The sequence below is a fragment of the Astyanax mexicanus genome, chromosome 14 (genome assembly GCF_023375975.1).
Source record: "Astyanax mexicanus isolate ESR-SI-001 chromosome 14, AstMex3_surface, whole genome shotgun sequence".
NCBI classification, from domain to species: domain Eukaryota; kingdom Metazoa; phylum Chordata; class Actinopteri; order Characiformes; family Acestrorhamphidae; genus Astyanax; species Astyanax mexicanus.
Window position 1 is genome coordinate 43,852,196 of NC_064421.1, and position 27,365 is coordinate 43,879,560.

General features: G+C 42.6%; 1 protein-coding gene across 4 annotated transcripts in view; it reads right to left on the reverse strand.

Moving 5' to 3' along the window:
• qkia (QKI, KH domain containing, RNA binding a) overlaps window positions 1-27,365 on the reverse strand; it is an 85,250-nt gene that overhangs the window by 18,301 nt on the left and 39,584 nt on the right. For all 4 annotated transcript variants that reach the window (XM_049464178.1, XM_049464176.1, XM_049464177.1 and 1 more), the window contains exons 3-4: window positions 25,687-25,803; window positions 19,096-19,239 (exon numbers count right to left, since the gene is read on the reverse strand). In XM_049464178.1, coding sequence (XP_049320135.1) covers window positions 19,096-19,239; window positions 25,687-25,803 — 261 coding nt within the window. The remainder of the gene's footprint in view (window positions 1-19,095; window positions 19,240-25,686; window positions 25,804-27,365) is intronic.

The following is a 27,365-nucleotide window of genomic DNA, read 5'->3' on the forward strand; positions in this document are numbered from 1 at the left end:
TAATAGCTGGCAAGTGTTTGTGAAAGCACTCTATTACAGCTCTGGAAAGCATGAAATAAAAGGGAAAATGGACAGGTCCCCCACTCTGGTTCTTAATTACGGACGTTTTAAATAAACAGTGAGGGATAAACAGCGTCGGATTTGGCCAAGCGTAATATGTAGGTCATATCGGAGCGCCCCGGGAACGGTATTTAAACACACAAGCACAGATGTTGACATGCAGTGGACGCGGAGGTCCATACGGGATTAAGCGGGCTTTCTGCTGAAACAAGAACACAGTGTGGGCGAGCAAGGGGGAGCGACAGCGCGGGTGAGGGAGGAAACATTAAAGTGATCCATGATTTGCGCTGCTGCAACACACTGTAAACCCTCATGAGACATCTGTCTGCTAGTCTCTCTCTCTCTTCCTTCCTCTCTCTCTCTCTCTCTTTAGTCTTTCCCTCTCGCTCACTCTGTTGCCGTTCTCCCACCAGACGAGCCATTGTTCTGTCACTGTGATCCCTTAATGCCTCCCAATCGAGCCGGGAATATCTTGAGGGCGATTTGCAGAGGCTGATTTGGGTCTTTAAACACTGCCGGATTTGCATCAGATTCTGAGATTTGGGAGCCAAAGCTGATTCCTGCTCTCAGTGCCACCAGCCAGCTCTCGAATTCTGCCCTGACCCCAACTCCCGGGAACCCTGGACACACCCCCTGGTAGAGTTAGCGATTTAACAGGCAGGAATAAATAAAGCAGCAAGAAGAAAAGGAAATGAATCAGACATAAAAAAATTATAAAAATAAACACCCATGAATTTCTATAAAAGCCACCATTCTTCGAATTCCTCGCATTTTCCAGCGAGCTGGAGGAGCGGTCGGGTTTAGCTGGACCACACACAGGAAATACAAGCTCCTATAAAACCTTCCAGGATGCATCCACAACGAGGCGGGAAAACAGGGTGGATCAGCAGTCAAGGACACCAGCAGAGGCATGAAGGTCCTAAACCGAGCACATCAGCCATGGCACCGAAGGTTTTTCCACTATAAATCAAGGTTTTCCCATGAGATAAGGTTCATGGTAGATCAATTAACAAGCAAACGACCATGGCAGCTTTGGAAAACACGTCAGAGAATATCGAATACTCACAGTGCACTGTGCTGTGTGTGAAGGAATGTGAACGGTAGTGAAATCGAGGAACATTGGTGGAAAAAAAAATTATCTGAAGTCTGTTCCGTGGAAATTCCACTCTAATTTCATAAATTAGAGAATAGTGATAAAACAACTGTTGTATTTTTTTGATGGCGACCACATCCATTTTGGTTTCCTGGACAGAAGAATGTTTGCTTATCACTGAACCAGTTCAACAAATGTTTGTGACAAATGTCTTCTTAGTCCTATTGGAGAACTGCTTTAAATTGAGACAAGAAATCATAGGCACTCAGGATATAAATAATGCATGGAATTCCCATTATCATTAGTCAATGTTCTTCACAGTGAGCTTTTAATGAGTTTCTTCGAATATCAGATATCAGAGATGCCCATTATGGTACATCTTTACTAAATGCCTGCCTTTAAAAAGGAATTCTTCAAAGTCAATGAACGGTCCTATATGATCACATGGTTGTTTACTTGGTTAAATTGTGCTTTAAATGCAGTGAAAAACACTTTTAAATGATTTTATATAGCACTCAAAGAGAAAGAACCATTTTTTATGATATGGACTCCTTTTTTTCCTGAATTTACAATTTAAAAAAGAAGTGCATTTCAATTCCAAATAATTCTATATTATGCTCCAATGCAATGTAGGTAAACCGTGATAAAGCAAATATTCCCTTGTCCCTGGAGGCCCTTCCACAGTCAGTCATTGATCAGTCAGCTCCAAATCTAAAACCTCAATGGGACAAAAGCACCCCTGATCATTTTTGGCTGTAAAGCTCAAGGGCATAAAACTGATTCAAGTTTCTGGCCTTTAAAATCTAAGGAATGCTATTTTGCCAACACAATTCTTTTATAGTCAAGGTTATCGAGAATTGTGCAGGGCAAAAACCTGCAATCACAAATCTCCAGAGGAGATGTGAGGGACCCATATTTTTTCCTTATTATCTGTACTGGAATGCATTTTAGCAGATAATAATTATTGGAGGAATAGTTCAATCAAAGAGACTCTACTTTCCAATCATCATTAGCCATGTTCATGTTTGGGTAATCTATTGTTTAAACAGCACTGCTCTATCCACCTGCCGGCCTTCTGCACATCCCAAACAGTCGCAACCAGAACTAAACTTCCTGAATTAGCCGGCACCAGCCGATGGATGGACTCTCCCGCTGCGCTATGCTTAGCCTTGAGGGAGCGCTGTCCGTTTGAGCTAGAGCGGCTGGAGTCCTGGCTGCTGCCAGCTCGTATTTAAAGGGAAGCCCATGGGCTCCGTAGCAGCACAGAATGCTAGGCAATCCCATTTCCAGCAACTCAAAGAGATGAAAGGAATCCGCCGCTCCCGTGCCGCATCCGATGGGCTCCACTGGCACTCTCCAGATGCCAAGCGGGATCCTGTCGGGATGCAGCGCGGTTTGACTCGGAACGAGCGAATAATTACCCCCGTGCCCTGTGCGGCCGGGCGGGGAGGTGCAGAAAGGCCTTGGGGGATGGAAAGGCTCGGCAAGCTCAGGGCCGCTGCACAAACACCAACCTCTCGGTGTGCAACCGCTCTCTTCCAAGTAAAAGGATTAGGGTGGATGTTCAAAGCGAAAGCGCATGGCCCAACATCCACGGGGGGCTTTTCGGAGGGGCCGGTGCAGATTACAGGCAGGCTGTTTGCTGCAAGTCATGGGCAGGACGAACCTCTAGGGGTGGGGCATGACCTAATGGGCTTATTTTATTTATCCTGTTGGCTTATTACAGAATAGGCACAGAGGGGGTTGTGGGAAGAAGTGAAGTCTTGGGGTTCAACAACTTCTCAAGGTCATGGCAGCAACTTCACGCTCATTTTGCATCTCGCAGCACGTGAGAAAATAAGATCGGGAACATCTAGCCATTGAAGTGTTTTTAGTCTGCGAAGTCCAGCTATAATTGACTTCCAAGGCCTCTGCTGGCACTACTCAGGCCGTTCCCCTTACCTGGCTGCGCAAGACACTTTCCTATTATTGAGATTTGAATCTTTCCCTCACTCTGCACTTTTTCCACCCTCCATCTTTCACAAGGAACCCATGAGCTCACTTCAGAAGCTGCGGGAGTGAGAAAGTCACAGCGCCGCTGAATCCTGACCATGCAGAAACGGCTGCAGAGTTCTTACACACTCCAGTAAATATCATCATTTCTCCAAATGCCTGCGGGTGGCACTTAGGAAGAGCTACAGAGTGTGGGCGTGTGTGTGTGTGTGTGTTGCTGATTCACCAGTACTCATGGGATATACACAAATTGTTTTATTTAAAAGAAGAAGAAAAAAAAAAAAAAAAAAAGACAATCGGCTCTGGTTTGTTTCTTTGATTTGTGAAGCGTTTCCACTGACCAAAAAGGGTCAATGGAAACACAAACACACACATACAACATAATAAATGTGCAATAACTTTTGCACATAGTGCACTATGTTTAACCAAACAAATAAATTTTAGCAAAAGAAAAATAACAGCACTTTTAAAACACAACTGCACACAATGGGTAACAGAAAATCCAAATCTCCAGCAACCAGACAAGGGGCGCCCAAACTTTTGCACACAACTGCATACCTGCCAATCTGAGAGAGCATAAAAGGTTTCTACTGCCTTCCCTGAACTCGCTGTAACCTTGCTAACACTTCAAAGGATGGGCTCACAACCGTATAACGTAAGTTCATACAAGTTCTAGAACATTCCCCCGCCGACCCTCCGGAGCACCCTGAGAGTGCTAAGCTGGAGGATTAGACAGACGCTCTCTGGCCTGGGGGTAGGAAGCAGGCCTGCAAACCCAACAGGAAGGCGACTACCCTGGGTCACAGCCACCTGCTTCCCCTCTCGTGATCAGGCTAATTTGGGCTGAGTGAGTGGGCTGAGGGGAGAGTGTGGAAATTAGGACATGGTGCCATGGTGTTTGATGGCATGCGACACCTTTATTATAACTTACAAAAAATAAAGGTTTTTTAGAGGAGCAATTAGCAACTACTGTACATGACTGCCTCTCTAAAATGCTCTTTTTATACCTAATCTCTCTCAGAAGCATAATATGCAAAGGTTCTCTAAAACCACAAAAAAAAACATTTAAAATGTGTGGAATAATTTAAAAAAAATTAACATGGAATATAAAACTGTACTGGTCAGATGTGTATTTAAATGAAAAATAAATATACCATGATGACTAAGACAAGCACTAAAAACAATAAAGGATTTAGCCTGAATCCACCCACTGTGAAAATTCAACAAGCTGGAAAAAAAGCAAAGATCTTTAGAGGCGGCAGAATTAAACAGTGGAACTGCTCACAGCGCACAGTTCCCAATTTGAGAGTTTAACTGAAAGCTGGGAGGCCTCAGGGTCACCAAACTAAGAGATAACTGGCTGAGAACAGCGAGCACTTCAAAATCCCAGAGAACAGGCAGCGGATGAGCGAGCAAAGCGTTCGCCAGCCAAGATAAGCGCGCTATTAAACCAAAACAAAGAAAAACAAACAAAAGAGATGTCTGTTACCATAACTGAACACTGGCGTGGTTTTAAAAACGCTTATGTTGCTGGGATGGGGGTGGTGTGGTTGAATCTCTGTCAGGGTTTTATCGCCTCATCTTCTTCATTTTAGGGAAGGCAATTAACATTAGAAACAATGCGAAACGGAGAGGAATCATAATGGCGTTTCCAGCATGTCCTCAGCGTGTCCCCTTGTAGGAATTAGAACACACTTGTTCAGAACTACACCTGTTCAAAACTGCATACAAGCAGACGCCAACACTCCGACTGTGGTCTAAATCCCCTCACCCTGCAACACCCCTACTCCAGTCTCCAGAGGACGAGTGTGTTTAAAAGGCAGAGACTCAGGTGAGAATGTGTGCACATTAAATCCTGGTCCTATTCTGGGAACGCTCTTTCCGTTCCGTTCCGTTGGACTGGAGTGAAGCGCCGGTGGAGTGTTTGAAGTGCCTGCCAGGCAGGATTAGCACGGTGCGGCCAGCGCGGCTGGACTACCAACAATGGCTGCAATCACGAGGACAGCATGGTATTGGACAGCTGCACTCGGGTGGGAGGGGGTTGGGAGAGGGAGAGAGAGAGAGACCTGTATGTATAGAGAAAAGACAAGACAGGAGAGCATGGAGAGGAAAGAAGCTAGAAAGGTTGCAAAAAAAGGAGAGTGAGAGAGAAAGATACACAAAAGAGGGCAAGAAGTTAAGGAAAAGAGTAAAGAAAACGACAAAGACAGGAAGGAAAGGATTTGTATGGAGTCAGAGAGAAAGAGAAAGAGAGAAGAGAAAGAGAGAAGAGAAGAGAGATGGCGGAGGGGGTGGTAAGATTACTGTGGTTGTACACTAAGAGGGACAACACAATTTAACCTCAGGGGGCATCACTAAAATAGAGCTGACCACCAGACCGCTCACACCAGACCGCCCCCAGCACACGCAAGAGGGAGAGAGAAAAAGAGAGAGAGATGTAAAGGAAAGCTTTGTTGGAGTCTTAATGGCTGTTCTCCCTGAATCACACTGGAGCAGAACGCCGGAGGTCTCATGCCACGCTCGAGTGCCAAGTGGTCTCTGTTGGCTATTTCTGGCTGAGAGTCCGAAGAGGCGGGACAGATATGGAGACTCTGAGGGGGCGCTCCAAATCCAGTCTCTGTGCACTCCTGCCCTTCACCTCTCCCTCAAACCCCCCAGAGCGAGAGAGCTGGCGGCGAGAACATTAACATGAGCATAGAGGCTCTGCTGCGGGCGGTGACAGGAGGAGTATTGTAATTCTGTGAGATACAGTGAGTGTTACTGTAATAAGAAATTATTTTAATGATGGTTTTACATCCAACTTAATATAGACAGACATTTATTAAACAACAAACCTGAATGTTTCAGAGGATTTTTTTTTTTTTAATAAATCTAACAAATCTCTAAATAGGGAACAAAACCACCCCAAGATCATTATAATAACTATGCATACACAGCCCTGAATGTGGTGTGTAGCATGGTGCCACAGCATCTTCACACAGTTCTGCAATATTTTTTTTCAAACTGCCTAACCTGTAAAATAATTTATTTTGATATCAATGAATGATTTAGAATACTATTAGAATTAATTACATTCTCGTCCTAAAGCGACATCCGCACCACCCTGACAGCATCCACCAATACATCAAAGAGTGCAAACACACCAGACAGTTCTGAAAGAAGTATACAGCCACTTTCCAAACAGCTTTGGATTTAGAATTTCAGAATATTTTCTAATATTTTCTAATTTCCCAAATTAGAGATGGAAAGATCAATCAGTTATGCATCAGCCGATTGCCGATCTTGTATTATCTCTTAAAATCGGCCGATATGGTTACCTAGCTGATCAATATTTAGCCATTTCTCAGCCAAAATACGAGACTGGTCATCGGCCGATATTCCCTACGATTTAGCAGATCTGATTCAATTAAAAATAGAGTTCAGGGTTAAGCGGCGCTGTGTGTTGAGGACACTGCAGTTCCTCGTCTAACTCGTGCTTCACCAGCCAACTCATGCTAAAGGCTTAGCTCAGCTCAGTCTGGAGCTTTTTCACAGTTTCTGCAGGTTATGTGTAGGATTAATGCACCTTGTGTTGGAAAGAAAATGAAGGTTTTAACCCAACTGATCAGATAATGCAGCTCTCCACAGTTTATCTTTCAGCACAGTCAGTGAGTAGCAGAGCTAGCTAGCTAACACGGCTTCAGCAGCAGGAGCCAGAAAGCTAAAGGTATCACATTGAGACTGGTTGTAGTGCTAGATAAGCAGTGATTTTCTGTTGTTTCCACTTTAATCTCCACAGTGCAGTTCTGTATGGGGAATCACAGACTGCCTCAGCTGGAGTATTAAGTTATTGTTATAAAAACTTGGTTATATATTTTAACAGTAAATATAGGCTATTTTAACAGTAAACTGACTCCAAAAAACATATATAACAACTATAAAAATAAAACTTTAACATATGTCTCTCCGTAAATCCATTTATTTTAGTGAAATGTACATTGAGCTTTAATTCCCAGTGTTTGCTTAGACGTAGTTGTAATTAGGGGAATCTGTATCAGGTTTGCCTGGCATTTATGTGGCATTAATGTGGCGTTTGGGCCCACTTATAATTGATATCAGGGTACGGGAGATTGATCTGAAAGATACCTGGAGTTCGAAATCGGCAATAAAATTATGAATCAGTCCATCATTACTGTGACACCCATAGCATAGGAACAGATTCCAATTGTTGTACTGTGGCTCTAAACACAGCAGAAGAGCATCAGAACGTAAATGTGGTGCACTGGCAGACAAAGACCAACCGCAACAAACCGCAGCTGGGCGTGCAGTCGGCAACAAGCTGCTCATGTGTCCGAGGAAAGCCGGGCCTTCTCGTCCTAATGGAGTGGGTCAAGTAGAGTCGCCGCGCGCAATTAAGAGAATTAGAGTCTCAGCCAAGCTGAAAGCGAGTGAGCTCCTGTGCCGCGCCGATAAAGCGGCAGGTTCGTCTGTCTGAAATCTGACTCCTGCATTAAGAGAGTGAACGGCAAAAGGTTAATAGAAACCTCACCGCCGTTTGATCCGGGGCTGGTCGGAATGATCAAAGCGGAAAGGTAGAAGGGAAGCCACCCGCTGCTGCTCGCTTTGAAAGAGGATGATGAGGGGAGGAGAGAGAGAGAGCGAGAGAGAGAGAGAGAGAGAGAGAGACAGAGACAAATAGAGCAACATAGGCCGGAGAGCGTCCGGCGCCGGCAGGCTGCTTCGTACTGTAGACGCCAGTAGAGAGAGGGAGAAAGTGCTAAGAGCGGACGCTCTCTCTTCGCTCGACTGAATGCCAAGTCACCCCACCACCAATGCTGCTGCTGCCACCGTTCAGGACTCAGGGCTCACCATGCTCCCGTTACCCATGATCCTTCACTGTTGCGCCCTGCAGCTAGCGCTTGAGCCTGATCGGACGCGACGCCGGCTCTGGAAACAGTGGTCCGTGCGTGGGTTAGCACTGACCCGCAGGGTTAAAGCATGTGTAATGCGGGCATCACAGGTGGCTGCGTTCGCTGCAGTGACTTCTGTCCTGCTTCTGCAGCATTCACAGACACAGCCGTCGCTAATGCTAATACAGTTTGGGAAAAAGACAGATGAAGCCTGTTCTACTTCGATTGGTTTGACATGTGAAGAGAAGTTGCCAGAGATGCACAACATGGATTTAAACTAGATTACACTACACAACTGATTGTGACAGATTGTCCAATAGACAAGTTCTGCCAATATAATAAAAGACTCCAATGCAGATAAACATGTAACTATTGGCATCATGCCTAATCCCTGGGGTATAAAGCCCCAGTCTCTGAGGAATGCGTTCTCTGGAACCATGTTCGATACTTCTAAGAAGAGTTGGGAAAGAGGTGAGGAGATGAACAATCAATATCCTGACTTCAGGAATGCTCATCTTCACTACAACAAAAGAAAAATAAACTCTAATATTCTTAAATTTGTAATAAATGTAGACGCAGGTGTCCTAATACTTCTGTCCATGCAGTAAAATAAATTAATTAAACATTTTGCTATTGATGTGAGCCAATCTTGGGTTCATAACACAACTTAAAGTGCGAAAAAAATGTAATGCCAGTGGGAGTTGGGTTGTCTTTGTACTAGATTTTGGATATCTCTCAAACCCCAAACGATAAAGAATATTTAATTGTAATTATACTTTGTTAGTTGTCTCCACACATCTTTGATAACTTATGTCATATTGCCAGTCCTCCAACCCAGGAAATATATGTGTATATTTTGGAGAAATTATTCAAATGGAACCAACTAGCCAATCAAATTAAAGCAAATGAATGATCACAATGATTACAGACCTCAACATTACAGAAATCTTTACTAAGGCTGTTGGCATAAACAGTAAAGCCCCTATGAGGTAACGCCCATGTCTTTAAACACTAGAGGCTCAGATGATGTAACGAGTGAAATCATCGCAGTGCTTACGAGAACACAGAGGTGAAGGAGTGTGTGGGAGGGTGGGGGATACAAAGAAATTCCCAAACGGTCTGAAAGGAACCGCATTAATTGGGAAGGCGCGCACACACACTCAGCAAGCGGCCAGATGGCATTTTGTTCTCATTTGTCATACGGGCCTGATAGGAGGCGAGAGAGATTATGCATGTACGAGGGGAAAAAGGTGTTTATTGATCACGACGAGCCGGCTGCCCGCGACAGGCCTTCTCCAGTCGCCCCTGCGCCAGCCTTCAGGCGGAGAGCTGACAGCGAAAATTTGGCTGACGAGGACGCTACGCCCCACAGACCACAACGCCTGTCGTGTATTACGCACCATCTGTCTCTCTCTCTCTCCCTCTACCCTTCTCCTTCCCTGCCTGTGAGGAGCCTTCTCTTCCTGATGGAAGGAAGAAGGGAGAATGAGCAAGTAAGGCTGTGAGAAAAAAAAAGAGAGAGAGAGAGAGGTCTGAAGTCAGGCAACTGTGTCTGTTGAGAAATTGACTGCAGCGGTGAATAGCGGTGAAGATTACAAATGTCTAGCGACTATGAAAACCCAGAGGAGCCTGAAATCTCCCCAGACAGAAACTTATTGTATTAGGCACAGGAGTCGCTTCCAGTCGTTAGTGGAGTACGGCCGATAAAAGACAAGTTGAGAGATAAAGTAGTGAGAAAAAGAGAGGGATCGAGGCAGAAAAGGACATAACTGATGTGTAGAAATGGCACTTTACCACTTTTTCTTCACTGAGATCAATACTGTAACAGAGCTGAGCTGATATTTTTAAACCTGAGGAGCCCACCTTTAAACCTGCTGTACTACAGCAACACAACCACATCCCTCTTTTTCAGTTCCTTTAGAAGCCCCATTCATACCCATATCTCTATCCATCATTATCATTTCCCATCTATCATAACCATCCCATTCCATACTAACCCCTATCTCTGCATATCAATCACATCCTTAATTCTGAATTCTGACTACCCAACTAGCTCTACCTTTTAGTCAATCCTACCCTATACTTATCCTTTTATATTATAATCATCATATCCCAATCCCTCCATTCCCATCCTATCCCAATCCCTCCATTCCCATCCTATCCCAATCCCTCCGTACCCAACCTATTCCAATCCTTTCATACCCATCCTATCCCAATCCCTCATTCCCATCCTATCCTCCATACCCATCCTATCATAATTCCTCCATTCACATCCTATCCCAATCCCTCCATACCATCTTATCCTATATCCTATTTCAAAAATCTAGCCATCTTGTCCCAAAACCAATCTATACCCATTCATTATACTATTACCCATCTTATTCCCCCTTCTTCCTGTCCATCCCTCTCCTGCCCCGTCATACCAGTCATACCCATTCTTATACATATTTACGTTATACATATATGATATGTATAAGAATGATCAACCAGTTATGATCAACCCAGATCCCTTCATGCCTAAATACGCAAGTTCTATTTTTTCCATTCTAGGTTCGTCGCGTTCGGCCTAGCAACACCCCCTCCATATCAGCATAAAAATGTGCTACTCTGCAGTTGAGTCATTAGGTGTTGACATCAAAAACGACACAGCACTCACGAGAGCAGGAACAGACACTGCGCTGATATTTTCCAATGATGAGGAAAGTACAACACAATGTGCTGCAGTCCTGATCGAGACTCTACAATGACCATAAAAACACCACATCGTGCAGCACCAGCAGACAGAGAGGAGGCCAGGACCTTGTAGCGAGTAAAATTGGGAAAGCAGCTCGAGGCCCTGCACTAGTCAGTCACTTTGCTGAGGTCAAGGACAGCCCTCCCCACTGTTCACGAAAGCTGCCGCAAGCTTCTGTGGGGGCGCAGTTCTCTTTTTACTCTCCTCGTTCTACCCTCCCTTCCCTCGCCCCACGGCTCTTCCTGGCCTTTCAAGCTCTCCGACAGTTCGAGAAGGATCCAGGGAGATGCCGGCCGACTCGCTGCCTCCGAGCGCAGGCAGTCGAAACAATGCGCTACGAGAGGAAAAAGAAAAACAGGGAAAAGGCAGGAAGAAAGTGAAGCGCTCCGAGCGTTCAGTTAGTGCTACTACTACACACACCCACACACTTCCAGATCCGTACGGCTCCGGGGGGCCACCGGCATCCCACAGTCCCACAGCTGCACTTCACACGGAGAAGAATGGAAGCTAAACAATCGCTAAATAAACTTTACGTCAAAGCCTTGTTATTGAGCATGACGAGAAAGTAGTTGCTAACAGAATGGAGGAGTTAAACTAGAGTCTCTGACTGCTGATGTAGCCCTGAAAACTCCCGTGACGCTGCGTTTTAATTAGCCACGTTTAACAAAATGGACTCGTAGTGGCCTAAATTCTTTAATGAGATGGCGAAGGTGCAAGGCTCCCGGATTCTCATAATCTCCTGGCACTCCGGTGCCAGGCAGGAGGAGAAGTGAAGAGAGCCAAGACTCCAGTGATAAGCCTCATTGTTAGAAGCGAGCGAGCATCCATCATAGAGAGAATTTATAGCAGACACACTCGAACACCTTCCAGCTGGAGGCATGGGAGCAGTCGGTGGACTTTAGCGAGGATTAGTACTGACCTTAAAGATCAACTCAAACCACTGAGTCAATCACACACACACACACACACACACACAAGTGACTATGCCTTACCACTTACCACAGGAAAGCAAACAATGTCACCTTCAATTCAAGCAGCCTTGTCAACCATGCACCAACTGTTCTACCACCTGCACACAGCAAAGAACTTCAGGATACAGAAAAGTAATATAAGTGTTGCTAATGTTAGACATTAGAAGCAGTCTCTGATTCGGATGAAACTGGATGCAAATAGTATTCTGGTCCCATCCAATTCCGAAAATTCTCCCAGCTTGAAGCAGAAGATCGTCCTGGCCGTCACGGCAACACTTTTATTGCTCTATTCATCCGGAGTAGATGAGGAGGAGGAGGGCGGAAATAAAGCGCTCCAGGCCTCAACATCCCTAAAGAGAAAACCAATTTGTCAGGTTTTAACATGTTTGAGAAGCTAATTACCATGCTGGAAGGGATCCTAGCAGTAGACATTTCTTCCCCTCCCGAACTCCCTCCCTCATCTCCGACACAGACGGCATATAAACGCCTGGATTCAATTAACAGCTGAGCAGAGATAGCCAACCAACAGCCCATCGGCTGCGTTCGGGAGTGGATGGGAAGCCTCCTGTCCTAACGCTGCATCTCAGGGAGATTAGGGCAGCATGCTGTCTGGGCCTTGTGTGTAATCACAACATGCAGTGGCCTTTTCCTGAGGCTTATTCACTCAATCCTCTAAACTCGGGCACCAGAAAGAGAGAACTGAGCAGAATTTGAGGTTTAATAAATCTGAGCTAAATGATCAGTAATAACTGTCTCATAAAATATTCTGATATAACTCTAGGTTATAACATATGTTATAACAAATGGTTTGACTTTTTAAAATTTTATTTCCTTGCAGCCATAACCTTTTGAATGTTTTGTTCATTTTGCTTTACTTGTACTATTAATTTTATTGATTCTCTATTTTTTATTGGCATTTTATTAACTGTGTAGGTATCTGTAGGTAAAAAAAAAAGGTAGTAATCAGACAAGATGACACACTAAAGTGCAGAAATTGTGACTAAACCCACCTGTCTCAGCATTACAAAGCAATAGCATGTTCTATTACAGTTTTTAAATGCAGTTAACCAATTTAGAGTTCAATATAGAAGTCCATAATCTTATCTATAGTCAAATCCAAGTTTAAGGTGTTAATCAAACCCAAATCAAATTAAACAAATCAAATGTAGCTCTTTTAGGTAGTGAAATTCTAGGAGAAACAATCCTCCTTCTGTTGGATACTAATTATACGTTATTGATTAAGTCCCTGTAACCACAACAAACTACAATAGAAATTAGAAAATAAATAGTTTTCATTTGAATAGAGCCCATGTTAAAATCTGTGTGGACAAAGCAATAAGCCAAATAAAGAATCTGCTGATTATATCATGGTACAGCCTGAAAAAAGCCCTAATGCAGAGAAGAGTGGTGTACATTAGTCCATAAATGGAGGTCCTTGCTGTTTCCGTTCTTCAGCTTTCAGAAGAGCCACCCTGTCTCTCCTCTCTGCCCTTACATGACAGAATGAGGAGATTGGATAGCGTTATCTTCGGGTGAGCGCTGCATTGGGACAGGTTTTCTGCTGCTCCAATAAAGAGTAGAGATACCTGAAGAGATAGGGCAACACGAGACTTATAATCGATGGTCCTGATCGAGCGCTTAGGCAGATGACTCTGTGGTGGTGGTGGGCATCAGGAATACAGGAGCGATGGATGAGGAGAGAAAGTGCAGCTCTGCTAAAACAGCCTGGATCTAAAGCATGCACTCTGTGTTTACACCCTCAAACTGTACCAACAAGAACAGTGACAGCATAGTGAATAGTTAAGGAAGTGCATCCACATGACTTACAGATCAGATAAGGATGAGGGAAGCGGATTCATGCAGTTTTTGGAACACAGCCTTCTTTGAGGTGTTTAGTTCTTAATGTGGGTTCCCATGTTAAGTGTTTGTATCACACATAAGTGTGAAACCTCATCTAACATGCTACTGTGCTACAGCCCCATTCTACATCGCTAACCCAGCATTAGCATGCTGATTGGAAGTCTTGTGCAAAATCAGTACTGTGCCATTAGCATGACATTAGCAAGCCAGCAACAGGCCTCCAATCCAACATTGCTACTGTGGCACTGTACCACAGCCTGGCTCATTTTAACAAGCACAGTCACATAAAGTGCAAATTAAACACAGATCTCATTTTATGCCATGCAACTTTTTTTAGAATAACAGAATAGAGGCATAAACCTGATTTAAGATAAAGAAACCAGAATCCAGATTTATTTTTACACCATGGTTAGTGGTGTTAGATCAGATCATGAATACGTTAAAATTACTGTCTTACATTTGACTTCCACATTTTCCTGCCAGTTCTGGGGATCAAACCTGTGACCACCCAGCTCCAAGTCTTTTTTACCAAGTAAATGTCTTTAAACATCGTGAACACAACACATTGTATCGCCCAGCCCTCTGCTCACACACATCACATACTATTTTAAAGCAGGAAAGGATGTTCTGAATTTCAGGCTCTTTTATGCTGGACCTACAAACAGCTCTGTCTGAAGAGTGCTTCAGCATCACCATCTCTACTTTGAGTTTCCACAGACCCTCATCCTCCTCTTTATCTCTCCATTTACCTCTCCTCTCTATCCATCCATCATCCCCCCTCTCTCTCTCTATCTCCCATTTCCCTACTTTATCCTCTCGCTCTCTCCTCAGCACTGTGACGAGGGACATTTCATGCGACACTCTGCAGCATGATTCATCAGCTCTGTTACACACACACACACACACACACACACACACACACACACACACACACACACACACACACACACACACACACACACACACACACTTCTATTGCCTGCTAGCCCTCCAGTGGAGCGGCAAGGGGCTGTGTGTGCGTGTGTGTAAGATGGTGACTGCAGGCTGCCGCAGGGTGTTTGGGACCATGCGTGACAGCAGAAAGGAATTGTGGGATATGGAGGTTGAAGGTGGGTGGCATAAGAGTCTATGAGAGTGTATGCATGTGTGTGTGTGTGTGTGTGTGTGTGAAAGGGGGAAGACAATCTGTGGGATAAAACCTCAACACACAAAAAAGCAGACTAACACTTCACTAATGCTATATCACTCAGTCAGTCAGTCTCCTGCACGCTGTATCTGGTAAAGAGTTCAGAGGCTGCAAAGGTGTGTGTGTGTGTGTGTGTGTGTGTGTGTGTGTCTGTGTGTGATGCTTTACAGCATTTTACATTTTACAAATGCAATTGACATATTAACTAAACAATAACTAAATTTAAACACACAGAAAAAAACTAAATCATAATATGGTATGGGTTGTTTTTAGAGGTGTAACAAAGCATTGTTGTACGATGCATTGCAATGAAAGACATTTGACGATGTGCATCATGGTAACATTCGATTTCATGATCTGTTTTTGAAGATTGTTTGAGAATGTGGAGAACGTGTCAGTCATTTTTGACCAAAGCCAATCACACAAGAGATTTTTCCACTATGTTGAAAAGTAGGGGGCTCATCAAGGCCACTGCACAAGTTACGACTCTCGAGGCTTTGATTCACGTGAGCCAGGAGACAACAGATCCTCCACCAAGCCCTCACAAGCCAAAAGGAACGATAGATTTCCAATAATGTGGAAGTGACAAAGATTTTTTTACTTTTGAATGCAGCCAAATTAAAGTAAAGTCACCAAATAAAATTCACAAAAAAAGTTGAGTAAATAATTATATATCCTTTATTGTCCACTTAGACAATAATATTGTATTCTAGATTGCTTAAATAAACATGCAATTAATTGAGAAACAAAACAGCTCAGTACTTTGTTTACGCTTAGAACAAGACGGGGGAAATTACATTTTTAATACACTTAGGAAATAAAAAGAAGAAAGTTTTATTTTGTCCTTCAAAAGTTCTTTCAAATTTTGTGAGAAAATCAATTCATGAATCCAGAATCTTGAATTGAATCGTGAGCAGAGTGCACCAGTACCCCCTAGTTGTTATATATCAATTAATAACATTACTATGACTATTAACATTATTATCTATAGCAGAAGTGTTTTTTGGAGTTGATTAGTCTGATGATCCATTAGTAAAGAAGGATCTGCTGAAGCCGAGAGCTTAAACACTGAGAGGTAATAAATAAAGCAGAAACATCTGAGCTTTTATTATTGATATTATTATTTATGATCTAATTAATAAACAAATATTTTACCAAACATTAGTAGGATAGTCTTATAATAAAGTAGCACTAAATTTAATAGTCAATAGCAGCGTTAAGTAAATGAGTCTATTTGAGTGTCTGAAAAGGTCCAACACGGCCACACAGACACCTGTATGTGTGTGTGTGAGCGCAGTGACCCTGTTCTGTTATGCGCAGATATTAAATAAAGACAATTTCACGCGTCTAACCCCAGAGAAGATGCCGTTCATTAGTGGAGCGGAGGCAGAAAGGTCACCCTGCCGAGCTCTAATCACATTTACAGCGGCGTGATGAAGGGCACTACAGGCCGCTCTCGTGCACCAACGCCGACGAGCAATTACCCGCAAAAACACAATCGCTTACATCGTAACATTAATGCTGGTTTATGTTCTGCACAGAGTCAGACTTCACCTCATCTGCTTTATTAGGAAGCATGAAGATATATGTCCTGCATCACACACCGCCACTAGAGGCAGCACAGTACAGATACATCACATTACACACTGCGCCTACTAGGTCATACAGTAACCAATAATTAGCTGAGTAGTTGCTATGCTATTCCAGGCAGCTGCTATGAGGTAGAAAAAAATATCAATATCGTATCCTGTTTTTATATTTTATTTTGCAATAATGTAGAATTTGTTTAAAACTCAGATTTTTTATTATTTGTGTACATGTAAAGATTGGTGTCAGAAGTGGCTCATTCAGTGTGGTGCTTAAACTCTGCCCACAATTTAGCTGTGTTGTGCTCTGTTGTTAGAGCCCACTACTCTGATTGAATAAAAATGTAAACTTTTATTTTAATTAGATGTCAAATACGACACTTTTTTTTACCATGACATTTTTTTTTTATTCTGATTTAAATAACATTTAAGTATCTGAGCAGAACTGATCAGAGTAACGTTGAACTGAAAATTTTTCAGTGCGGAAAGAACATTGACAGTTAATTCACATTAAGCCTGAAAAACAGAGGCATCAGCAGGTGTGAACAGAAGCTCCCCTGGAAGACACCTGTGTGAGAAAGTGTGTGCGCGCATGTGTGTGTGTGTGTGCGCATGTTCTAGTGAGTCAGGTGGACCTCCTTTAGAGCCTCTGAGAGCCGAGAGCTTAACTTTGATCTCTAGAGTGAATAAAATCTCTGGAAAAAGAGAGGATGGGTGAAAATGACAGTGTATTTCTTTGCTCATCACTCGCCCACGAGGCAACTGAATGTGTGTGTGTGTGTGTGTGTGTGTGTGTGTTGAGGGGTTTAAAGAGCTCAATCACTCAGTCAGAAAAACAACAAAAGAAACACGCATTTTATGCAGGATTATTGTCTAAACAACAGAGAGAAAGAGAGAGAGAGAGAAAGAGCGGGGGAAAGGAGAGTGGTGGGTGGTGGAGTGCGAGTTTTGGCTTAATTTCAGGAGGTCAGAAGCCTCCACTATGTAGCACTATAGGCACCCAGTGCACACCTGCCTGCCCTTCTGTTAACCACAGGTAGAGCGGCGCCATCTCTAACACACACACACACACACACACAGAGAACGGAAGTGTGCAGATGTCATGCTGCTCACGCCATTTGTTCTCCAGTAGGAGTACCGGAAAAAATTCCCAGAATGCAACAGTAGGAGAAGGCAAAGGGTCTGATCTGGGATGAGATTAAATCCGGCCCATATGCATTCCAGCATCCCTCCGGAGCGCTCTCGCAGCTCCGGCTTTGTTCAGGGCCAAATTCCCCTTCCACCAACTGTTCCCTCATTCAGCGCTGCCATACTCGGACACAGACATGGCACCACGCTACGCTACATCACACACACATGCCAACACACACACAAACTACAGAGCATTCCAGTTTTGGGATACTGTCACAATAAGCAGGCAAGAGCTGCAAATATATCAGTAATAAAAAACTGATATCACTGATAAACACTTTGTACACTTTGATATTTTGTAAAAAATATAAACGTGCTAAAACACAGGGGTTGGACAATGAAACTGAAACACATGGTTTTAGACCACAATAATTTATTGTGGTGACGGGCAGTTCTGGTGGAAACAGGTTTGAGAGTTAAGGTGCACATTAAATTCTGTCTTAATTTGAGCAGCCGTGGTTTTATGTTTTTTGGATACAATCTGGGTTAGAACCCGAACATCCCTTTCAGACAGCTTCCTCTTACAGCGTCCACAGTTAATCCTGTTGGATGTGGTTGGTCCTTCTTGGTGGTATGCTGACATTACCCTGGATACCGTGGCTCTTGATACATCACAAAGACTTGCTGTCTTGGTCACAGATGCGCCAGCAAGACGTGCACCAACAATTTGTCCTCTTTTGAACTCTGGTGTATGTCACCCATAATGTTGTGTGCATTGAAATATTTTGAGCAAAACTGTAAAACTCTTACCCTGCTAATTGAACCTTGACACTCTTACTCTGCTCTTACTGGTGCAATGTGCAATTAATGAAGATTGGCCACCAGGCTGCTTCAATTTAGCCATGAGACCTCCCACACTAAAATGATGACAGGTGTTTCAGTTTCATTGTCCAACCCCTGTATCTGTGTAATACATTTATACACACAGTGTAAACTTGCAATAGTTTCATTTGGAACTGTAAATGTAAGTGTAGAAATGTTTTAATTCTACAGAGTTTATTTGGAACTATAAATTAAAGGTACTACAGTTCCCAAGAGTTCTCTCTAGAACTATAAAAAAAACCTTCCCTAAAGTTTACATTTGGAACTATAAAGGGTCTAAATCTACAAAGCATTCTCAAATCTGAAGCTAAACTTGGACAGATGTTAATTCCAAAAAGTTCTATTAGCATTGTGAAATTCTTGGACTAAAATGATTCACAGCACATTTTCACTGTGTTCCACTGGGCCTAGTGTTTGCTAGTCATGGAGCAATGGCAGGGGGCTTTTTCATTTCCACATTAACATAGAAATATTTACTTTCTTTAGACTGGCGAAAACTGATTACCAGCTTCACTTGGTTCAATTTGAATGCTTACAAAATATTAAAATAATTCTTCAATTCAATGTAAATAAGTTCTCCAAAGCATCTACAGCCATTTATTAAATGTAAACAGCTGCAAAATCCAATGCTTTCCGTCTCATTGTGCATTCATCTATCCAGCACTGTTCCACAGAGAATCACAGCTTTAAAAGGTGGAGAGGCCAACTTACCGCCGGCACCAGCAGCTTCTTCACCTCCTCTACAGCTCTCCTCATTTTGATCTCAGCGCGCGCCTGCGTGTCCTCCACAGTGATCAACACGTGAAGATCCTCGTTCAGGTGCTCCCAGTTCGGCTTCCCTCTGTTCTGCTCCTCCTGAAGGGAGAGAGAGGGAGAGACGTGAGTGGTTGTGACACACTTGTAGAACGTGATTGTCTCACACGACATCATGCTTTTGAGTGTGAGAGACAGCAGAGTGAACGAGGGAGAGAGAGAAAGAGAGCAGGAAGAAAAAAAAAAGAGAGTGACACATTTTACTGCACTAGCTGACAGACTGGATGTATTGCAGTCAGCACAGAGTCGTGGGCGCGGGGCTAAACGAGGGTGGCTCTGCCTTTTTACGGATGACAGCACTAAGAACACACCGCGACCCCGTGGCAATTAAAACATCAAAAACAACAGGCCTGGACCACCAACACGCTGCGCTTAACACCAGTTCTTCACCCTCCTCACAGATCCAGGTGAAGATCCTCAATTGATCGTGCATAAATATGATTTAGATATTCTGAGCTCTAAAGTATTTCTATTTAAAATTAAGAATTGTTTTGTTTGTTTTTTGAGCCAATATTACACAAAAACATATTTGGTATCTTTTGAAAGTACCAGCTTTAATCTGGAGCCATCAAGAATGTTGAATTTCCAAAGCTCTGCTTGAAAACACAAATTATTTTATTTGGTATTGTAAAGAGGTTAATATTCTATAATTTATTGGAACTACAAAGAATCCAAACTCCCTTGAGAAGTTTTATTACTAACAACTTTAAAGGATAGTTCTTTCCTTCTAAAACTATGAAAGAATTTAGATTACACGCTTTTTCTTTTTGCCAGGACTTTTATTGTGGAGTGCTTAAAAAATAAAAAAATATCCAACAGTTCTGTCTTAAATTACAAAGGATTCTCTCATTCCCAAGAGTTGTATTTGGAACTATAAAGAATTCTTTGATTCCAAGGAGCTTCACTCAGAGCTCTGAGAGATTCCATCAATCCTGAAGTGGTCTGACTGTTACAAATGTCTATAATCGGCCCCCAAGTGCGTATTGTGGTCTTTTACACGCGCTCACGCAGCGAAGCGATTCAGCTGGGCTGGCGGCAGGTGTGAATAACCTCGGTTTATACAATGGGTTCCAAAGAGAGCCATTAGCGTCTCCGGAGCGTTTGCAGCTCCTCAGAAGAGCAGCGGTCAGACAGTAGGAGCCCGTCAGCAGCGGCTCCATTCAGAAACTAACAATTACCCGCTGCCTGCCTCTCAGCGCCCAATTCACTCTGCCTGCCATTGAGGAAAGGCTGGAATAAACTGAGACCTGAAAAGAAGAATAGCCACTTTTTCCTGTCCTTTTTTTTTTACGCTCACAGTCTGCAGTAAAAAAAAAAAAAAAAAAAGATAAAACGCAACTTTCTGTTTGGACGCTACACTACTTCTCCAGCTCTCCTTTTTTTTGTTTTTTTTTTTCCTTACGTACACTTGCAAGAGATCTTTCTGAAGGGTCTGACAGAAAGGTCGGCTCGTACAGAGCGAGTGACACCACTCAGCTTCTCTCTCTCTCTGGTTAGAACTGCGTTTATATTACATCACTGCAGGCCAGACTGCACCTCTGCTGAACCCTGAACTGCAGACAGGCTTCGGGTTCTCTAAACATGGACCATTTTTCTGCTCTCTTCCAACAAAAGCAGAACAGTCTCTCTCTCAGCACCTGGAGCAGAGTCTAACACTCCACATACAACTCCAGGGACTGAAATATGGTAAAGGTAAAGTAAAAATAAACACATATATAAAACAGAAAGAACAAACTACTTCACCAAATAAACACTGAGGTTGAAGTGTTTTTGTTAAATAAAGTCTGTAGTGGTGACCTGCTGCTGCATAAGTATTACCGCCATGGATTCAGAAAATTATGAAACTATGTCACAAGATGATAAAAATTATGAATTTTGCAGCAGATTTTTTATTTTAAAAACATCCGATGCGTATGCCAGCACTGCTTGTTCGAGCACACAGGTGCTTTATGACTCAATAGACTGATTATTCAGTGCGACAACACCCAACACAGCATTTTACTGAACAGCACAATGGTGTTGTGGTTAAACCGTCCACCTCTCAGCACTGGAAGTCTTGGGTTCAAGTCCCTATCTGGGTGGCGTTTCCATGTTCTCCTAGTGTCTGTGTGTGTGTATGTGTATGACTGTATGCCCAGAGGAGGGTCAGCTCCTTAGTGCCCGAGCAGTCAGTCCTCTAAGAAGACAGCGTTTCTTACTGGTGTGTGTGTAAAACGTGATTGTAAAACAACACCCATGGCACTATATAAGGCACTATATAAGATAGATAAAACATAATTCATTCATAAATTAAAGCCAACTGAGACCACAGAAGGCAACAGTAGCAATATCACAGAAACAAATATTTAAAACACAAGTTTTTTTCCTGTGATTATTCAGTGTTAAGTGTTAAGGTTCCACTCCTGTACAAGTAACTGGAGGTATAGAAAAATGCATTTTCTTTCTTGCTCCTGCTGCTCTTCTCTGGAAGCTCTGATTTTATTAAAGTGCTCTGGCCCGTGCGATCCACTCAGCGCAGCACATGACCCTGCAAGGTCAAGTTTAATCAGTAAATAAACATTCACCCCCTCCCACCCTCATTTATTTATTTATTTTCCTATCCTTCTCTAGACAGCAGTTCCTCCACATCACCTCATTTCCCCAAACCTTTTTATCTTTTTCTTTTTCCCTTAGTCTTTTTCTTTTATTCCTTTCAGTCCATCTCTCCTCCTTTAATTTTTACCACTCAAAACACTCCAAAAACTTTGCTCTCACTCTCCTTCCTGCTCTCCTCCTTTAGGAGAGTAAGGGTAATGGGTAAATTTCCCCATTGTGGGATTAATAAAGGATTATCTTATCTTATCTTAGTTGTTCACCTTTTTTCCCCCCTCTGTCTTTTCTCTTCTCTTCCCATCTCTCCTAGTCCTCATCCTCCTCCCACCTCGCCCCATGTGTTCAGATGATCACTTGTTAGTCGAACGAGTATGCTAATGGAGGTGTCTAATTGTAAGCAGTGCATTGTGGGTCTCAGCGGGGGAGCTGCTCCTGACACGCTTTCTAATGTGCCGAGCGAGACCCCTCCGCCCTCACCGCAGCTGATACTGTTGCCATGCCACAGCTCATTAGGGGTGCGACCAAGACGTTTCGATCTGAAAACAGCAAATTGGCAGCATCGATTTCAAAACATGAATGACGACTCGAATCGATTTTTTAATGTATTACTAGTAATCTATTTAACAGGAGTACGGATTTTAGGACTGTGCTATTTCCCATTCCGTTCAGCCAAAGCACAACTTCTCAGTCTGATTTCAAAAGTAATAATCATGTGTGTGGATTTGTGCAGCTAATTTCTATAGTTTAGTTTTGTTTAATCTGTTGTAATAAAAAAAATGCATTGAAATGCATTCACATTTTTGGGTCAAAATTGATTTAAGACCATTTTTATTATAAAGAACATATAAAAAAGCTTTAAAACCAGTGGGTTGACAATTTATGGTGGAACATTTTTCATTGCTGTTTATATCAGGATGAAACATTCACACCCTTTAAAATAAACCAGATTCAAAAAATCTCCATCAAAGGGAGGAGTGAGCAATGTCCGAAAATATAACTTCTAATCATTCCAACTTACAGAAACTGCAACCAGATTTCTTTAATGCTGTTCTGCGTGTTGTATAAAGCGCTTTATGAATAAACTTAATTTAATTTGATTTAACACTGGTTGGTTTTCTCAAAGAAATTGAATCACAAAATCCAACTCGGAACTGCTACACTTCTTTGATGATCCATCTGGTACAGGAAAGCTAAGACAAGCTACACAAAGCTTTCCCATGATTGTGCGAGAGTCAGCAGGTTCACAACAACGAAATGCAAGTGTTTTGTGTCTGTCAGACAATCAAAGTCACCTCTTCACTGCTGACCCGTCAGAAACTGACCAATCACAGCGTCAGGTGTGTGTGTTGTTAGAACGGCTGCAGTCACTTTAATGCAAGACTAAAGAGAACAAATGTCTCTTCAGGCTTCGATTCTCTCGAGCAATTGGAGATATCGACACTGTTCCAACTCCAGGCTGTTCAGGCTGTGCAGTCTGTGCAATGTGGGCGGGTATATAGCGCTTTGACTGGATGCGCGATTGCTGCATAGCAGCGTTTTTTTGTGATTTTTCACGAGAAAATAATTCTGTGCAAAACTTTGTTTTAAAAAAACTTCTACAAACTTGAGGGGTACCACAGCAAGCACTCAACCACCACCCTAGACACCATAGTAACAAACTGCAATACCATAATAACGGTGCATTTACACTGCAGCGACCCGGCATCACAGCCAATCGCTTGCTGCTGGTCATTCGTATGATTACAGAGAGATATCACAGAGCACAGGAAAGCCTGAAATAGCTGTACTCAGCTTCTCCTCCATTGCGTCACATTGTAGTTCAAACTGTGGCTTGTGTGGTGACAAAACTCAGACCATATGACGCTGATTGTCTACCGCTTAGTGAAACTAGATTCTTATTTGCATAAAGTTAAAAAAATAATAATAAAATACCTCAACTTTGTGCCACGTGTTTCGCCTCATTCACACCACCATCGATTCCAGAATCCTCAGTGCAACAATGTCGACGCTCTTCACAGAAAACGGTGGGAGGCAGAGCAGGAAATGCTTTATGTCACCGCAGTGAGAATGTACGCTAACAACCACGACACACCACCATCACAGCTACTGCCAAAAAATAACATCGTAATCCGCACACCTTGCAACAGTGCTGAACCATCACAGCAAGTACCTGCCTCTAACTAGCAACCACCAAGTAAGCACTAAAAACCACCACAGCAACTGCCTTCAGCAACATTAACACATTGTGTAGCACCTGGCAACTAGCAAGCAATGGGATACCACTGCAACCCCCAGCAACATCACAGGAAGCAGCTAAAATACCACAGTAACCACATAGCAACAGCTTAGTTGAAAGTGGGAATCATTTAGCTTATACAACCTTTCAGTGTTTTCTTTTCTAATTTCAGTGTTAATACAAGTGTGTTCTACACAGCAAATCACTTTGTGAAATTAAGCAGGAAGTGATTGACACCGTGCTAATTGTTCTAAACACTCCCACAGGAGAGTAAAGAGGGTGTAAAAAGCGCAAAGAAATTAGACATTTTAATTTGATCAGTTGAACCTGAGTGCAGACAAACATGCCAAGATGGTCCAAGAGGATGTATAAAAGAAGAAAAGGGTGTAGGAGAACATCTAGGAAAACACTCAGGTCCAATTAGATTTTTCAATGATCAAGATTAAAAAAAGTCAATTAAAAGTGCTCAAATCTGCTTGGTTCTACAGAGCTTTTACTTGAATCTTACATAGATCAGTTATGTTTAGGAAAGAGGTTGAATTTTCAAGTAATAGCCCAGAAATTAAAATTCCAAGCCTTTAAACAGCTCTTTAACTGTTTAAATTATTCCAGAATTTTGATGTATTTCCTCTTAACAGGCCTGGTTTTTCTGGCTAAACCAGTAAAGTTCCCTCCCCTTTAAAGAGTCCGGAGTAAAACTCTGGCCTGCTAAACACACACCCTTCACCCACTCCCCTCCAGCACAAGGTCACCTCTCGTCCGGCGAGGCAAAGTGATGACATGTGAAAAGTGTGAAAGAGAGGGAGGGGCAGCCATGAGCAGAGAGCATGCTGGGAAATTCTCAGAGGAGGATGGTGGACATTCTGTTTATGGACATCTGACACCATGGCAGAGGTGCCACACTGTAACCGAGTTAATACACGAATGACTAGCGAGAGAGAGAGAGAGAGAGAGAGAGAGAAAGAAGGGGTCAGAAAGAGAGAGAGGGGGAGAAAAAGAGAGAGAAGGGGCAGAAAGAGAGAGAGAGAGAGAGAGAGAGAGAGAAGGGGCAGAAAGAGAGAGAGAGAGAGAGAAAGAAGGGGTCAGAAAGAGAGAGAGGGGCAGAAAGAGAGAGAGAAGGGGCAGAAAGAGAGAGAGAGAGAGAGAAGGGGGGGCAGAAAGAGACAGAAAGGCAAAAAGAATACAAGGAAAAGGGTGTACAAGCGAGTAACACTGTTGCCACAATACTGTCCACCCTCCTCCACTCGCAGCATAACAAGCAATCTGATAGGCTCTTTTTGCTGAAGAGCGTGAATTCAACCATTAACAAACTCCATGTTAGGCTTAGAAACCTTCATTCCTATTTAAACCACATACGAGTCTTCTTATTTACATGAAAATGTGAAAAGTAACAGGACACGTAAATTAGGGAGTTGAAGAAAGGTCTGATAGTTGGTGCAAGATGGACAGAACATTGCATTTACAAAACTGTGCAAGCCCTTAATGTTCCTTGATTCTAAGTGTCACGTGCACCAGGAATGCATCACAGAATGCATTACTACCCAGAGTGGACAGTGGACAGTTTTTTTACTTAATTGTCCATGTTAACAGACAATAGAAAGTACAGAAAGGGTTTACTGACTCTAGATTAGCATGATGATTACGATGAAGAGTGTGTTTACCTTCTTTTTGTCCCTCATAGAGCTCTTTCCCCTGACCATGATCTTACAGCCCGTCTCTGCCTCCAGCTGCTTTGCCGTCAAACCCCGTGGCCCCAAAATCCTTCCTACGAAGTTATACTGCAGAGAGAAAGAGAGAGAGAGAGGTTAGCATTTGTAAAACATTGAGAAAAGTTTGAGAAAACACAATGTTGTGTGTGTGTGTACACAGTAGTGAATGCACTGGCTTCAGCAGGAAATAAGTTTTCTTTCATAAGATCTGCCTCTCCATAGCAATGCATATGTTGAGCTAAAGAAACTCCCCCCAGCTACATTTCCAACTAAAGAACTGCACAAAAAAAACCTTTAACCACCAAAAGCTTAGCCATTGCTACGGAAATGGAAAATGTCAGTATTCATTGTCAATATATTTACTTATATTCTTTGCTTTGATTTTGCTCGAATGGTTTTCAAAGTAACAATCAAGGTCAAAGATTTACGTTATATTTGGGTGGGTGGATAAGATGTTTAGCTCTGCAGATCAGAACCAAAAGGAGAACACAAAACAGCCAAACATACAGGCGACCACACCAAACACAGAGGATGAGGATTGAGTCAACACAAGTTTACAACAAGTTGGACCAAAAGTACATCTGTTTTAAGGTTCTAGAAGAAAAAAAAATCTAATCATGGGAATTTTGCTCAAAATACACAATAATGACTAAAATGTTTGGGGAAATCCCAACCATTAAATGTATTTAGCTTCTGCAAATTGCACCCATGACTGACACAAATGTGAAAAAGCACGCTCCCTTTGTAGAGAACTACTGCAAATAGAATGGGACTTTCTGCAGTAAAAACGTATGACTAGAGGGTGTGCAGTGTAAACATGCATAAACATGTTATATTGTCATTCATACTGTCCTCTATCATGGTATGATTGAGGAAACAACCATATTTTTCAATATTAGGACTGTATTCATAAATGTGTGATTTTAAGTACTCTGTGTGGGATCAGTGTAAATCTGCTTTGTGAGCACGGTGTTACAAAAAAAAAAAATAAACAATAGAGAAAAATAAACAACAGTCATGTATTCTGGCTTTACACGTGATACCTCCTGATTTTTAGCTCTGAACACTGTCATTTATACAACAGAAATTACCTGCCAACACACACACACTCACAATAAAATGATACTTATTTGTTTTAAGTATGAGGCCAAAGGAATGAGCAGGAGTTAAAGATTTAATGACTCTTATCAAAATATTCTTAAACTCTGTAACCCCAGTACTGGAAACACAGTCTCATTACCAGTCTGGCCAATGAAAATGCCCTGAATTGAACTGGGCAAAAGAAGAGAAAGAGAGAGAGAGAGAGAGAGAGAGAGAGAGAGAGAGAGAGAGAGAGAGAGAGAAAGGACAAAAAATAAAATCAAGAGAGAAAGAAAAAGATGAGAAAGAGCAAGCGAGAAAAAGAGAGCAAGCTAGCAAAAAAGAGATAAAGACAAAGACAGGAAAAGAAGAAAAAAGAAGAGAGAAAGAAAGTAAAAAAGATGAAAGAAGAAAGAAAAAAGAAAAAGAGCAAAAAGTGAGACTGGGCTGCAATTCACTATTTAGGATGAGTTGTGGAGTTGGGGTTGGTGGTGGTGATCAAACATCCTGACCTCACTAATGCTTATGGCTGAATACAATCAAATCCTCAC